The sequence below is a fragment of the Chenopodium quinoa genome, unplaced genomic scaffold (genome assembly GCF_001683475.1).
Source record: "Chenopodium quinoa cultivar QQ74 unplaced genomic scaffold, ASM168347v1, whole genome shotgun sequence".
NCBI classification, from domain to species: domain Eukaryota; kingdom Viridiplantae; phylum Streptophyta; class Magnoliopsida; order Caryophyllales; family Amaranthaceae; genus Chenopodium; species Chenopodium quinoa.
This window is the reverse complement of record NW_018743697.1, coordinates 1,673,821-1,690,693: the sequence shown is the minus strand read 5'-3', so window position 1 is coordinate 1,690,693 and position 16,873 is coordinate 1,673,821. Positions and strand designations below refer to the sequence as shown.

At 33.7% G+C, this 16,873-nt stretch overlaps 2 protein-coding genes across 2 annotated transcripts; one reads left to right on the top strand and one right to left on the bottom strand.

The window, feature by feature from the left end:
• The first annotated feature begins 258 nt into the window (after positions 1-258).
• LOC110684114 (protein ALP1-like) lies at positions 259-4,751 on the top strand. The gene is made up of 3 exons (XM_021860523.1): positions 259-488; positions 799-920; positions 3,479-4,751. The coding sequence occupies exons 2-3, from the start codon at positions 821-823 to the stop codon at positions 4,516-4,518; spliced, it is 1,140 nt and encodes a 379-aa protein (XP_021716215.1). The 5' UTR covers positions 259-488; positions 799-820; the 3' UTR covers positions 4,519-4,751.
• Positions 4,752-5,062: 311 nt separating this feature from the next.
• On the bottom strand, positions 5,063-9,887 carry LOC110684113 (methyl-CpG-binding domain-containing protein 7-like). Its single transcript, XM_021860522.1, has 7 exons — positions 9,454-9,887; positions 7,355-7,486; positions 7,221-7,268; positions 6,954-7,103; positions 5,867-5,986; positions 5,531-5,785; positions 5,063-5,428 (listed from the first exon to the last, which is right to left on the bottom strand). The coding sequence occupies exons 1-7, from the start codon at positions 9,646-9,648 to the stop codon at positions 5,390-5,392; spliced, it is 939 nt and encodes a 312-aa protein (XP_021716214.1). The 5' UTR covers positions 9,649-9,887; the 3' UTR covers positions 5,063-5,389.
• Between the last annotated feature and the right edge of the window lie 6,986 nt (positions 9,888-16,873).

Below are 16,873 nucleotides of genomic sequence, written 5' to 3'. Positions count from 1 at the left end.
AGTTCCAAACCCTTATAAATCCTCAAGCACCACAATAGGAACTCATCCTTGAAACTTATGTACTATATCTAAAAAGTCAGCATTACAGATACATCTTACGAACATTCAAATCGATCTAAACCAACATCATAATCATCATCCTTCTTATCATAAAAAGGTACAACCTAGTAATTTATATGCTAGTCAAAATTGGTCCAAGTAATATGTTAATGGCGTGACCATCAATTTTTTTTTTTAAACCAATCTATTTATTACTGCAAAAAGCTACAATTTCATGTGCAAATCAAGCAAGAAATATAATTTATTTTTCTTTCAATTTTTGCCATTTTTTTTTTTGTTCATAGTATAAAGGAAATCTCAAAAAACATGCGCTACTACAAATAAAAACCATAAATAGCTAGAAAAAAAAATACGAGTACTACTATCTCTTCCAACTTCCCCTCTTCTCTCTCTAAAAATCCATAAACTTGTAGAGAGAGAAACTCACTGTATGTTCTTCTCTTGCTACATTGTCCTAAGAAAAACCCATTGTTTTTGTTTTAAGTTATCCCTTTTTTTGACTAATTTTGCATCAAGAAAATACACCATTATTTTTGCATTCTATAAAATTCACATCTTCTTATGGTTTTGTGCATGGTTTATGTTACAAAACCCACCATTTTATACAAATTCTTTGCTTATGATCTTGTTTTAGTTACCTTTTATTTTATTATATGCTTTTGCATATTTTATATCTTATATAAACAAATGGTTGGTTTTTTTAATTGTTTTGTTTAATGGTTTTTTGGTTGATTTCAGAGTTTGGGTTTCAATTGACTCGATGGGGCCAATAAGAGGGTCAAAGAAGAAAAGAAAGGTAGATGTTTCAGAAAATGAAGAGTCTGGAGATTGGTGGGTTGAGTTCTCTAAGGGTATTAATGGTATACTTTTGCTCTTCAAATTTTGTTTATTGTCCCGTATTTCTATTTGTTCATAGCATGTTTTTGTAACTGGGTATATGATTTTTGTGTGAATTACTCTATTTGATCATATTTTGGAATGATTGGCATCTGGGTTTTTGTTATTACATAGTAAAATTCATGTTCATGGGTTGAATTTAATGTTAAATGTTGTAGATTCATCATTATTTTGCTCTGCTTGGTAATGAGTGGTGTTTGTAGCTTTGGATTGTAAATGTATTTAGACATTTCTTAAGAGGGGTTTCTAGCATTATCATCTTCCATATAGCTGTAGAAATTTGTTATCCTTATCTCCTAGTTTTCGTGAGTTTAATGATAAATTCGAGTTTGAGGATGATAAGATGTTGTAAAACTGCTGAACATGCTAGGGAGGTTGTGTTTTTTGGTGTATAGAAAGAGTTATAAAGGGTTGTGATGTAAACGAGATTCAATCTGAGGTCTTTATGCTATCTGCCATACTATAGGGAGGAGGTACTTTCAGTAATTGTTGTAGATAACTGTTGTAGATAACTGAGATCCAAGTTATGCTCGCTTTCCGCTTATCCAAGGGAGTTTCTGTTGATCAGTGTATTGGCTTTTGGGTTACAATGACTTGAAATTGAAAGGACTCATTAGACTGCCCTCGTTTTCTTATTTGTTATATGTTTGAGGAATTGAGATAGTATATGATTGAGAGTATTTGTGGAAATAGCCTCTATGCTGTCCCAAGGGTATGGATGCATATATTCACCCCCCCCCCTTTATCCACCTACAGCATTAATAAAGTAAGTGTGATAATGTTGAAGCAAGATATGTTCTGGAAAATGTATGGATATAAGAAAATATTAAGCTACAGTAATTCAGATCTGCAGGGGATTATGCTTTCAAATTTTCTGTGCTTTTTTAATTTTTTTTTTTTTTTTTTAAAAAAAAACCTTTTGGTGGGTCACTGCTTAAGTGCTTATTGGTGCAAGTTGGATGGTGTTAATAGCTCGAGATCTGCTGATCAGACCTTGACAGTTTTCCACTGTAATAGAGGAGATGAGCTTACGACTTTGTTCTCTTGACTGTTCAGTTAAGCAGGCTCTAAGACAGAAATCATTCCTGTAATCGATATCCCATCTGTTTTTGTAGATTATATTAGGCAGCTGATATCTTGAGAAACATAAGCTCCTCTATAGGCAATCTCCCAATCACTTCATGAGGGTTACATCACTAACATCAGGTATCTGAAATCTAATGTAAAACTTGTGTGGGGCATTCATAGTAGATTTCAGATATTAAGTTGGAGATTACACAGGCATACAACTGATGTGCCAAGTGGGGGATTATGGATTTTTTTTGTTGGTTTGGGATTGGTTTGAGATCTTAAGACAGTAAGCAACAGCATTCTATGTGAATTATGGATTTTCTTTAGCATGCTTACTTTTTAAGCTATAAATGTTCCTTAGTCGCTGGTTTCACAATTTTCACTCAAAAGAATAGGAACTAGATTATCTTAATTAGGACTTTGCTTGTAGTTGACATTTTGGTTGTCTGGCCCATGTGACTCAGTGTTGATTTTCTGTTGTATGAAAGGAGGTAATTGGAATTCTTAGACGAAAAAACGATTTAGTGAATGTAATTGGGGGCAGTTACAAAATCTGATCTAACTTATTTCTGTGGGAAGATGTCAGCAGACTGCAGAGCCTTGTAATGTGTAATGAACATTAAAGCTGAAATGAGAAAAAAAATTGCTGCAAGCTAGTAGAAGCTGTGGATCCATTATTGTATGGATACCGTATTCTAATTGGTTTATGAGTATGCAATTTTGATTTTTCACTACCTCTATGAAATTGTTTTATTTTAAAATTGGTGTTGCTAAAGGCCTAAATCATGAAAGAATTCAGTTGAATTTCTCTTATTTTCCCTGGAGTATGTTAAAGTCTTCTTCTTACCTTTGGTTGAGCATAAGTTATGGTGTAGCCTACTGAGTCATGGTGAAAAGTGGCAGGAGCTGAAGTTTTTGAGTTTTCACTTTGTTAAGATTAATAAAAGAATGATTGCTCTGAATGCCAGAGGGTGGAATTTGCTGAAAATGTATAGCATTATGTGCAAATAAATGACGGAAATATGAACTGATCGTTCAGACTTCAGAAAAATGAATTACAAGAAAATTTTCCGTCAGAAAAATAGAACAAAACAAAAAAAAAAATCTTCTTTCATGAAAAATGACACCACAAATTTGATAGCAATTAAGAAAATATAACTATTGACTATTCATAGGTGTGAAGACTTATAGGTTTCTAGCAGTGAATGGTTTGCATTGAGCTGTCTGAAATATGTCATGATTATCCTTGTGCAGATTCAAGATAACACTTGAGTCCTTAGTTAAGGTATTAACAAAGTTATGCAGCATAATAACATTTTCATATCAATCACCTGTCCTCTTCTGTTTAGTATAGCTGATTGTTTTAATCGTTTGCCATGCACAACTGACTGTGAGAATCCTATTATTAATTGTCATACATTGCCTGAGTATGATCTCCACTCTTATACAGGTCTTCTTCCTCCTTCACAAGGATTGGATAAGTTCGAGTTAGTTTTCAAGATATCAAGGAAGACATTTAACTATATATGCTCGCTTGTAAAAGAAGATATGTCTGCTAAACCAGGCCATTTTTCCTTCTCAAATGGCAAGCCTTTATCTCTAAATGACCAAGTAGCAGTTGCTCTCAGAAGACTTAGCTCAGGAGAATCCCTAATATCAGTTGGAGATCTATTTGGCTTGCACCATTCAACAGTCTCACAAGTTACCTGGCGTTTTGTGGAGTCTATGGAGAAGAGAGGACTTCACCACCTTCAGTGGCCTGCCTCTGATGAAGAAATGACAAATATAAAGGCAAAGTTTGAGAAAATCCGAGGATTCCCAAACTGTTGTGGGGCGATTGATACTACCCATATCACAATGTGTTTGCCTTTGGCAGACCCTGCTAATAAAGTATGGTTTGATCGCGAGAAAAACCATAGCATGCTGTTGCAGGCAATCGTAGATCCTGATATGAGGCTGCGAGACATAGTCACTGGATGGCCTGGAAAATTGAGTGATTCTATAGTGCTTAAAAGCTCAAATTTCTTCAAATTATGTGAGCAGGGAAAACGGTTAAATGGAAAATCAGTACTTTCTGAAGAATCGGAAATAAGGGAATACATAGTAGGAGACTCGGGATTTCCCTTGTTACCATGGCTAGTTACACCTTACAAAGGCAAAAGTCTTTCAGAGACTCAGACAGACTTTAATAAGCGGCATTTCGCAACAAGAATGGTGGCAAGGAGAGCATTGGCTAGATTGAAGGAGATGTGGAAGATAATACATGGAGCTATGTGGAGACCTGACAAGCATAAGTTACCGAGGATCATACTTGTTTGCTGCCTCCTTCACAACATTGTAATTGACTTAGAAGATGAAGTACAGGACGAGATCTCATTGTCGCATTGCCATGATGAGAATTATCGACAACAAACATGTGAATCTGCCGACTTGACTGCTTCCGACTTGAGAGAGAAACTCTCCCTCTACTTGACTGGAAGCTTGCCTTAGTAACAAAATTTCACCGGAGTTCAATGCTTTGCTAAACAGTACATTGCAGTTTAGTTGCTGAGGGATCATTTTATACTTTTTCTTTCTTCTAACATTCGATTTGAGCTTGTAAATACAAGTAAGATTTTTTCGATACTATGTTGCACACTGGCAACTGGACCATTGTATGCCATAACAGGAAAAATCCCAGATGAGTTAATTTCGTATTGGTTAATTAATTTTGGCCTTTTTCAGACATTTTTTTTATGCTCAATATGATAAGTTTGCCTGGGTCATGTAGTTTTTGCTTCAAATGTCACTTGATTAGCTCGCTCAAAAGAGCAACATGGTAACGCTTCTAAATCCTGCACGGCCGCTTACATTTCAGCGTTCCTTTGCGTATTTAGAACACTGTCGCAATTAGCTGGCCCTTGTTAATCTAGTTCTTTTTGGCCTATTAATTTCTTATAACACAATTTAATTTTTTATGTTTACAAGTAAAATCACAACTAATCTATATTCTTCTTTCAACATCAGTATCACATATAAAAAACAGAGGAAATGATTTTGGCACCATTAAAAAAAACAAGGCTTTATAAATAGTTTCAGTGTTTCACAAATCCATAATGCAACTGAAACACTAACACTCTTATTTCTGGTACCTATTGGGTAGGGGAAGCTTCCTCGGACACAATCATGAAGCCGCTGTATAGGCAACTACTTGAAAGGGAGGTAAACCCAATATTTGTTCAACATTGGCACCTAAGCCGCTAAGGGAAAACATTTTAACAGAGATCCAAATCCTCAACAATTCTAATACTGTACACATCAGTTCAGTTCAAGATAGATCAACCACGGATAAAATTTACAGCAGGAGAATGGATTCTCCACTCTATGCATTTGTTGCCTGAAGGCTCTCACCCATCGTCAACTGCATAATTCAGAAATTTGCCAGGCAATTAATAAATAATACGATACATATTTTTGGAAATGGTGATATGACAAGGGCTATTAATGACGGAAATAAAAGTACCTGTGGGACTCGATGCTTCCATCCATTCATACCAAGCAAGAAAGTTTCTTCCCACTGTTCTTTTATGTAATCTGGAAGCATGCATTCTTCTACTAGTGGGCTCCAGTTATCTGTCCCATCACCGCTATATACCCAATTAATCTTTTCTGGGGGATTTGTAAGATCAATAATTGACGTCCTGAATGTCCTGAACATTGACGTCTTGAACGTCTTAAGTGAAGTGTTCTTCTTCCTTGGAGCTGGACTTCGTGGAGCCTGTAAAGATGGCATTGTATCAATAATCAAAATACTGGTAGACACAACAGCAAATACATAAGAGTCAATTGTACTACTTACAGTTGAATGATTTTTCAAAGTTAATGCCTTGCTTTTAGAGCTATATTTATGTGATGCCAGATATTTCTGAACTTCTGGTACTGATCGAAATCTCTGACCATTTCTTGGCTCAATATAATACTGCAATATAAAGATGTCAAATCTCAAGTTCACGACTAAAGCTATCATTTCTAATCATCCAAATAAACCAGAATCACAAAATACAGCAGGGAAAGACACTGCAGGGGAAAATCTTTACAAGAAACTAGAATGCAAGTATAAAGGTCATCAGAAATTAACAGTGCCCCACAATTTCAACTAATAAAAAGCAATACCAATAAAAATCATGATTAAATCCAACCAAAACCCTTTAACTGAAAAAATGTTAACTATTCTTCAGTCATTCCAATTGTCACCATGAAAGGAATTGTGATCTACATTCCCTCTCCCCAATTAAAATAAGCCTTACCTTCTGCTTCCAAATTAACACTGCAAAGATAAATTTTGCAATCAGCTGTAAATGTTGTAACTTGTCTCTTATTATCCCTAACTACCCAATAAAAGTAAGTGTTGCCTTATGCTACCACATTAATGCTGCAGAAAATAATATTTATAGATACAAAAGTATACAAACTCAAGTGGCCATGAGGGCCCATGACAGAATGTATGACCTCTAAATGTTGTACCTCAATTTTTAATATTCAAGCATGAAGACAATGCACCTAGAAAGAAAGAATTTATGATCGTTTTTCCGTATATAGACAGGTCTTTACAAGCAAGACTTCTGATAGGTAAAATGAACAAAAGCAGAGCCATGTAAGAAACTGGCAAAATAGCCATAATTAAATCACTCAAGAAAAGGATCTTGATTTTCTTAAGCAAAGCATCTCACTCTAACCCACAAACCTCTAAACATTTTCCGCAGCATAAAGGTTTTGTGAATGTAAACAAGACAAAAGCAATTATCTGAACTCAAACACTGGAATAATCAATCAAACCTTCACTTATAGACGATATACAAGCTTGATTTCATATAACTAGTAAGGATGAGTTTTAGAGGATAACAGCATTTTTACAACATTGAGGCAAATATGGATAAAGAAAGTACCCTGTCACATCTAGTACCACATTTTCGTGGAATTTCCTCCACTATCCAGCCATCAGGAAGAATGGAAGATGATTTAGGTTGAAAAGTTTCAGGAACAATGTCATCCAATTTTGCTAGGCGTGCCTCCTCTAATTCATCTGGCCTCAAGACCTGGAGCCATTTGCAACGGTAATTGAGAATGATAAGACACCTTTGTTCTGGAAATTGAGAATTATCCTTCTGACTACTATTGACCAGAAAATGCAAGTTCATAAATTCATTATTTACCTTCCCGCCATAGACAATTCTCCTAACGGTACCAGAATGTTGATAAGGCTGAAAAAATATATACAACAGCAACCATAGTTAGCAAGATAAGAAGTAAAGTACAAATAAACCAATCAATCTCTAGAGTAACTCACCACCAGACTATTAGATGGCTGCTTGTTGGATGGCTTACTCCTGGGCACAACAACATGTTCCACTCCAGATAAGTACCGCTGGACAGATATCAGAGAACGGAACTTACGTCCAGTTCCAGGCTCATAATAATACTGAAAAAAAAGATAATCATAAATATCCCATTTTGATTAATACAAGAACAGGAGCAACAGATTGAATAGCTAATAACAAACTGAAGGCTGAAGTAGAAATGGAATAATACTTATGAAGATTAGCATAGCAAGAAAGAAAAGTTTGTATTAATAAAAAAATAATGCAGTAGACTAGTGAAGAAATCATACGCAGTATACTTTGCCAGCATCTCCAAAGGTTCTTTCAATTCACCAAGTTTTGAGATACAATTAAATAGCGAATTTATCACTCAGTTAGGTCATAACTTCCGTACAGAAAATTATTAAGGTAGCATTATTCAAGAACCATACAATTCCTTGTCGATGCTGGTGACTGGTGAGTGATCCTGAAATTTGTAGAGAAGTTTGTCTCCGGAGATATGGAATGATTAATTTGGCAGAAATCAGAAACTGACTGGAGACCATAAGCATGGAATGAAAGTACTATGTAGTTATCAAATAATCAGATCCTGAGAATAGATATTTGCTACCATGTTTTATGTGAAGATACAAGGAGAATACTTGTTTCAAGAATGAAAGAGCCAAGAGTTTCTCTTAGGAAATAGTACTATAGGGAAATAATCTCAAGTTGTTTGCAATAGGGGCTACAGGGCACATGGCAGTATGGCACAATGTCTGGTGTAAGAGTACACTATACTGATCGATCATAGAGACTAATACAATGGATACGCAAAATATTGGCAGACACAAGTGTAAAACATATACTCCCTCCGTCCCATAAAATAGTTCTTGTTTTCCTATTTTAGAGAACCAAAATGTTGTTTTTGTTTCTATTTTTGGATAGTATGTAAAGACCATTATACCATCACTTTTTAACTTTATTCATTGTACTTTCTAATTTATTCTTGAATTTTGCTGTCTTGTACTTGTTTTCACTTTCTCACTCAACTTTTGTCTATGATTGTACTTTTCACTTTCATTAATGTATTTTATCCACTTTCTCCTCCTATTTCTTAGTTACTGTGAAAAAACATAAACAAGAACTACATTATGGGACAGAGGGAGTATATTCGTCAATTCGTCATAACATCAAACTGAATCACATAGGTTATGCACAAAGTCTGAACCACCTTTAGCTTAAGTACCTCTTGTATCAAATGGTAGCTAGTGAGTCCATGTTTTTGTATTCACTCCATAGCATGTTAATAAGTATGTAAAGCTAGGTAAAATGTACTACACAAAGTATGTGTTTCACATTTGCTTTACAATAATCAATCAATAATTTCCATGTAATTTCGCAGAATTGTAATTGAATGGTACTTTGTATATGCATGCAAAGAGTAACAAGTCGGTCGGAGCAATGTAGAGACATATCGTGATTACAACGTGATTGGACCATGTATCACATGTACATAACACAATTAATAATACTTATATATTGACTGCGTACGATACATGGTCCAATCACGTTGTAATCACGACTCTACATTGCTTCGACTGACTTGTTACTAAGTGATTGGAACGTGCTATCCACGCAGTCATATCGATAAAACCACTTACGCACCTTGCGAGCGGGGAGGGCGCGTAAATCCTACACGCCCGTGTTACACGTGCCACATAAACATCTAAATTGGGTCCAAACCAACAGCAACAAATCCTTTAAATACAGAGGAAATTCACATGAAACTCTAGAAAGTATTAATTCAACACACCCTTTACCTAAACAATATCAACTCCGCTAAACGTCAATCAAATTAAAAAAAAATCACAAAAAATCCACTTAAAAACAATACTTCACTGCACTTTAATTCTAACAATCAAACAGTACAAAAACCCTAAAACACTACAAACAAGTAAACAACCACAAAACTCAATCAAAAAATCAATCATCACTTCCAGAACACAATATCAACAAACCAAGAACAGCAAATTATGTAAATTAAAAACAAAATTGAACAAAAATAGTAAAAATAAAGAAGAAAATAGACCTTGTCAGACATCTTAATGGAGGAAGTGGGACCACGAGGGCGGACTTCAACAACCCAGCCATCAGGAAGCTCGAATTCTGGAATGTTCGGAAGAATTGGAACCAATCTCATCTCCGGCCGCTTTCCGGCGCGAATCACCTCGATCGGCTCCGGTTGCGCCGACATTGTCGCCGGAGATTTGGGCGGTGACCTCATATTCTTCGATCGGCGGCGGTTTCAACTCGGAACTCAGTGAAGTAGAGAGAGAAAGAGAGAAGGGGGTGGAAAGAGGAGAGAGAAAGAGGGTTTTAGTATACACTGAGTGACTCCATGAGAGTAACCATAGTTAAATTGGTTTGACCTGACTTTGAGAGTGAGAAAAGGCATTTTACTCGATTTAGTTAACATACAATAATGTAGTCATCATAATTCTCAACCCACACTAAAATCTCAAGTCCTGAACTACTTGTATATGATCTACTTCATTTTTGGGCTTTTTGGTTATTTTAATTCCGGAATTTGATAATTCATCATACAAGTTCGTACGGTGTACTTGTTTGGAGTCCAGTTCTTTTTTCAATTTCAACCCATGAGGTCGTGTTGGTGACTTAGAGAGTTAGGGGCTTAGGGCCATGGCATGATCGATGTTGAGAATCGAGGTCGTTGGAATTGTACGGAGTAATGTAAAACGGAGAATGTTACTCTTGCACTTCATCAAGTACGAGCTATAGCTAATAGCTCGCTCCTATAACTCAAGGTTGTCCTGCGTGTAAGAGCGTGTATGACTCTAAAATTTGCACAAAATGACTTCTATACGACTTTTATTTTTCGATTATATATATTCGAGGTAAATATTGAGTCATGACACGCACAGAGAAACACCAAAAGGTGAAAAATCCTAAACATATATGCTCTCCCAAATCTTAGAGATCTATATATGTGGGTACGAGTCGTTGGAACGTAGTTGTGTTATATTATCGTGTTGGGCGATACGAGCAACAATCGCCAATGAGAACCTCATACCGATTGTGGCAAATTAAGCTTCTAGGCCAACCATAAAATAATGCATCTTTACCTATATGAAATCTACAATTGAGTACTCGTATCTTTTTTCACGGCTACAATAACTATTATTTTCTCGACAAAGATGACATGATGCATCAGTTTAAACTCTAGGTTTTAGGGTGTGGCAAAAGTTTCTTTCAAGTAAAATTAAACCCTTTTCTTTCCTAAAAAAAACACCATTTCCCATATGAAGTACTTATATAAAATGGCTTCAACATTGCATAATAGCATTATGCCTTATAGGTAAACATTCAGATTCCATGAATCAACTGTTTTACTTTATCTTTTTTCTTATATTTTTTGTTTTCTCATGTCCTCGATATGCAAGAATAGTGCCTTGAGTCGAGAACTAGGAAGTTTGGGAGTTAGAAAGCTTGTGTCGCAAAATTGGGAAGATATGGAAATGGAAAATATCGATAGATATATTGCTTTATTAGAATTTGTGTTTTAATCAAAGTTTAGCTAACTTTCATCTTGCTCGTCACACACAATTAGCTTTTATTTCAACTAGTAGTTTATCATTTTCAAATTTTTGTTCGTTATATTTGACAATACAAGCATATTTATTTGTTATATTTGACAAGTATATTAGCTAGCCTAATACGTAGCTACTATTACTGTATGTAATTATGTAAACTAGCTACTTTATACTAGATTGTTAGTGGTAATGTGGCATACATAAACTAAACATCGGTCAAGACCTAAATAAAGTGGAACATTCTTTGGCATTTCCCTATGTACTAACTCATGCCTTCCTCTTTCATTCTTTACTATTCTAATCAACTTCTTGCAATCTTTGAAATTTAAAAGAGGATATATATACTACTCGTATGTCCTTAATCTAGAAGGTCTAATCATAATGCACGTGTTGGACATGCATTCCATCTAAGATTGCTTAGTCTACAACTAGTACATACAAAGTATACACACTACACAGTAGAATAATATAAACCTCTAAAATTCATAAATGAAAATCTAATTAATTCAACTAAATATTAATGATCTTGTCGAATCCATAACTAACACAAATTTGTCAACAACGACGTTACCGTCCTAAGTATACCGTACCGGCCATCAGCCATGCCCTAAATCAACTATATCCACACTTTTCGCCTTTTCGGCGAAATCTTATAGCAATTCCCAAATATAATTGTAAGTTCGTAACGGACACGTGATTTAATACGATGTGTTTAGAGTGTTAGTGTTAGCTACATCCATAGTATATTCTAAAATTATGAACAATGCAATGTATTGCCTTAAAACAACTAATTAACACACTAAATTAACAAATTAAATGTGTTTTGATTAGAAGTTTAGAACCCACATAGTCACATAGATGTACTGACTAGAAGATATGAAAGTGGTCAAGAAGAATACATAATAATTAGGAAAATTTGATAATTACCACCAACTATTGTTGCCAAAATTGAAAATACCACCTCAAGTTTTTTTTTTTTAATTCTACCACCTAGTTTTTTCCAAAAGTTTTCGAATTCCCACCTTATGTGCGACATAACGTCATCATGGGCCCACACTTTCGTTTTCCCTCGATTTCCTTCTTTCTTCCCACGATTTCCTTCCAATTTCATCTTTCAATTTGATTTCAAATACAAAAATTTCGCAAATTAGGTTATAATTGCTACAATCTAACCTACAACGAACTGAATTGACTAGTTTAATTAGGATTTGGGTAATCAATTTGGGGGTTTTTGCTCAATTCAAAAAATTAGGGTTTATGAATTGATAATTGGACAATTCAACATGTAATAGGGGGAAAATATAATTTAAACAAGTAATTGGCGCATGTTTAAATTATGTTTTTCCCCAGTTACATGTTTATGAATTGATTAATTGGACAAGTGGCTGCATAATTTTTTGGGATGTAGTTAGAGTTTATGAATTGATTAATTGGACGTTGATTGCCCCCAATTACATGTTTAATTGTCCAATTAATCAATTCATAAACCCTAATTTTTTGAATTGAGCAAAAACCCCCCAAATTGATTACCCAAACCCTAATTAAACTACTCAATTCAGTTCGTTGTAGGTTAGATTGTAGCAATTATAACCTAATTTGCGAAATTTTTGTATTTGAAATCAAATTTAAAGATGAAATTGGAAGGAAATCGTGGGAAGAAAGAGGAAAATCGAGGGAAAACGAAAGTGTGGGCCCATGATGACGTCATGTCGCACAAAAGGTGGGAATTTGAAAACTTTTGGAAAAAACTAGGTGGTAAAATTTAAAAAAAAAACTTGAGGTGGTATTTTCAATTTTAGCAACAATAGTTGGTGGTATTATTAAATTTTCCTAATAATTAATCAAGCATAAAAAAGTTGGTCACTTAATTAATTAATACATGCATTTTAAGGTCAAGCAAAGCCGTAATTAATATTGATTCTTGATTCTCACCGGCGTCATCCCATGCGTAATTTCTTTTTCTTTTTTTTTTTTTATAAATTAAAATTGATTTTATCTAGAATTAGAAATCAGATTAGTGGAATTCTGGAAACTCAAGACTTTATTTGCTACGGAGTATAATTAAGTATAGCAAAAGAAAACGAGGGTGTACTTTTTTGGAATAACTAGAACGAACTTTGATTCACATCGTTTTCAGAAGTAAGAACCTTGAGTTTATAATTATCAGTTAAGACTTTTAAAAGTATATTAACGAACTCTATATTTATTATCTAGATCTCGAGTAACGTAAGAGTATTAGATTAAATAAAACACTGAATAACAATTGACAAGTAAACGATGGTCACTATTTACCCACTCTAATATCTCATAATCGTATGTATTAAAGGACATTTGTTCCACCTGATTACATGATGAAACCCCTCATTTGATTGACTATGAACTAATCAAGTTTCATATCATACATTAGGGTCTGTTCACATTTGCTGAATTGAACTGAACTGAACTGATTGGAGGTGAACTGAGCTGAAATAAATATTTTATGAGAGAGGGAAATTAGGAGTTGAAATGAACTAAACTGAACTGATTGGAGCTGAACTGAATTGAAATTAAGTAAATATGAACATACCCTTAGTACAGTACAATATAATTGTATCACCCCGGCTTACTTTACCCTAATTTTACCAAGTATGACTTTATTATAGTTACAGAATAACATAAGTAAATTATATACTAAGGGCCTTTTCTCATTAATTGAACTCAACTGAACTGAATTGAGCTGAATTGAACTGAACTGAATTGAACTGAACTGAATTTCAACATAAGTAATACCAAGTACATTATTTGTGTTGAAGCATATTGATGAGTGTTTTCCATTGAGAAAAGAGGAAATTTAGTTCCATTTTACAACATAGAGGAGTTACTCTTACTATCACCCAATGACACAAATTATTCGTGCATGACTCTGATACCATGTCAAAAATAGAGAATAGGGAGATTAGTGTTTTGTGTTTTGTATTACGATATGCACAATATATTAGGGCTTATACATTGGCCCATTAATTATACACGATACAAGGCTTAACAAAGAAGTTTATCGATTTATTTACTTTATATAATTATTGGTAGGAAACTCTAAACAATCTAATTTATACTCCGTATTAAATTATTAAATATTATAGATGATATAAAATGGGCTAATAGGCAACCCAGATGAGGAAGAGGATAATTTGGTTCACAAAAAACAAGGTTAAAGTAGATTCCATATTAAAACCAATTTGTAATACTCCCAACATAATAATTTATGACTAATGAAAATGTGAATAAAATTTTCTCAAAAAAATAAAAATAAAATTGTCCCATCCATAACGATTTATTAGAAGAATGAATGTGAACATGAATGCAAAATGAAAGACAACTTAATGGCTACGACTTGGCGTCGCACCGCGTAGAATCGGTAGATACACTGGTGAGATTCCACTCTAATTTGGTGACGGCTTCAAACGTGGCACCCACGAAACCTCAACTTTTACTATACTTCTTTTGCATTACCTTTTTGCTGACTTGGCTCGCTTACAATCCTAGATTATTAGGATTATTATTTTCTTTAGTATTTCAATTGTAATAAAATTATTTAACAACGAAGTTTCTATGTTGCAAATAATACCCTACCAATACATAGTACTACGTACCATGCAACTCTTGTTTTTATTCTCCAACTCTTTCTACTTTAGGCTATATTTCTATTAAGTTTCTGTAAAGTACAATGAATAACTTATTAATAATGTGTGCCATTGAAACTTACTTAAAGTTTTTGGCAAAGATGGATCCGAAAACTTTGTAAAGGGTGGGCCGTATTAACTATTTTATCTGTGTTTTTACTTGGCTTGTTTCTTTTATCATGCTTGTCAATGCAAAACAATTAATAGCTTTAAATCTCTATAAGGAAAATTATAAAAGTTGGAGTACTATATATTACTTATAAAAGTTATATAATACTAGTACTTATGAGACGAATTTAAAAAGATCTCACACGAATAAATTTTTCCTTACTTATTATTTACAAAAGATGATCAAAGAAAAAAAGACACTACAAGAAAATAACCTTTTCGTAGCGATTATTTTAACTTTTAGTATGTAATTGCAACAAAAAGCTTTCCCAACGAATGGTCAAAAAAACATGCGTATGATCTTTACAAGATTCGAACATGCAACCTCAAACTCTTATATTAAATGTTTCACCAATAAGCTATGACATATTTTATGTATTCTTTGTCAAACAATATTTATATATCTAGTGTTGAAAAGGCTTTTCGTATCGATTTTTAGGATTTAGTGGCGATTGTAAATGATACGATTTCTCAAAATTATATAAATGTGTAAAAATAGTGTGGGTATGTATTATTATGCTTTCCGTATCGATTTTATATGGGAAAACCATGACGATTATAAAAATGATACGACATCCTTAATTATTTCACAAACATACTTGCATATTGTAGCGCGCGAATGAACAATCGCTACGAAATAATTGCTACGAAAAGTGATTTTTCTTGTAGTGAGAATGAAGGTAACAATAAGAATTATTTAAGTTGTGAGATTTGAATGAACCCCCTTTACCTAAGGCAGTAGATGGGTATGATTGACAAAAAGCAAGAACCAATGCAACTCAACTAATTTTTCTTATGCTTAACAAATGCATTAACTTAATACTCGAATATAAAACTACTACAAATTTTTTGGGAGGGGAAATCCGGCTAATGCTGGTTAGCTAATTGAATCACAAGAGGAGCTAGTTATTTTCATTTAGGTACATAACAAGTTTTTGCTTTATCTTACTCAGTACGAAGTATTAATTAAGGGCTTGTTCTCATTGACTGAACTCAGCTGAACTGAACTGAGTTGAACTGAACTGAACTGAACTGAACTGAACTGAAATGAATATTTTATAAGAGAAGGAAATTAGGAGCTGAACTGAACTGAACTAAATTTCAACGTAAGAGAACATACCCTAAATTTGATATTTATAAATAAGTATTTAGCTTGTTATATTTATTTGGATAAGGTTAAAATAAGTCAGAATATATAAATTGACATAGTTCAAGTATAATTGTAAAAGTAAGATTCTAACAAACCAAGGAGTTTTATAAAAATACATAAATTCTCTTTAACTTCAAAGAATAACTTTTCAAAGTATACATAGTTGAATAATATAAGACTATCATACACAAAATCTAGCTTGTTATATTTATTTGGAGAGCATAAGTGTGAATTTAAAGAAAGACAAATATGAGAAGTTTCTTGACAATAACTTGCCGGCCAATCCGCAGTTTCTTACAATCATCAAATTGTCAAGGTATCTAGTTCGGTTTCGTGGGGCTAATGAAATTTCGAGGAAAATCAACATCAATAGCTCTAATTTGAGATTTTTAATATTGAAAATTTAAAACTTTGACTTAGCTTACTTGCTATGCAACCTGGATTTGAAACATGTTTTAATTTATTTGTACACATCTAGCTTTTAGAGAAATGGTAAACCTTGGTCAGCTACATAATATAATAGTGATACAAGTTTGTCATGCTATCATCATAAACAAACCTATAGTTCGTAATAAACCAATTGGGTATGCATGCAGATTATTGTAGAATTTTAATTAATGAAGGGGAAAAACACGTACAATAAGGTGCAAATAAAATTTGAAATGTATTATTACATTTGGCTAAGGGAAATAATAATTATGAAAATAGTACACAACATATATACATTTGAGTCATTTGACATGTGTAATTATATATACAACTAATAAGTGAATGCAAATAAATATACACAAGTTTTGAGGTAATCTTATTATAAACTTAAGTGTGTACTTAAAGGATGATCAATAAATCATATCTACAACAACCATTTACATGCATTCTCATGTGTATTGTGTCGGGTGTGAATCGTGAGATGTGCACGAA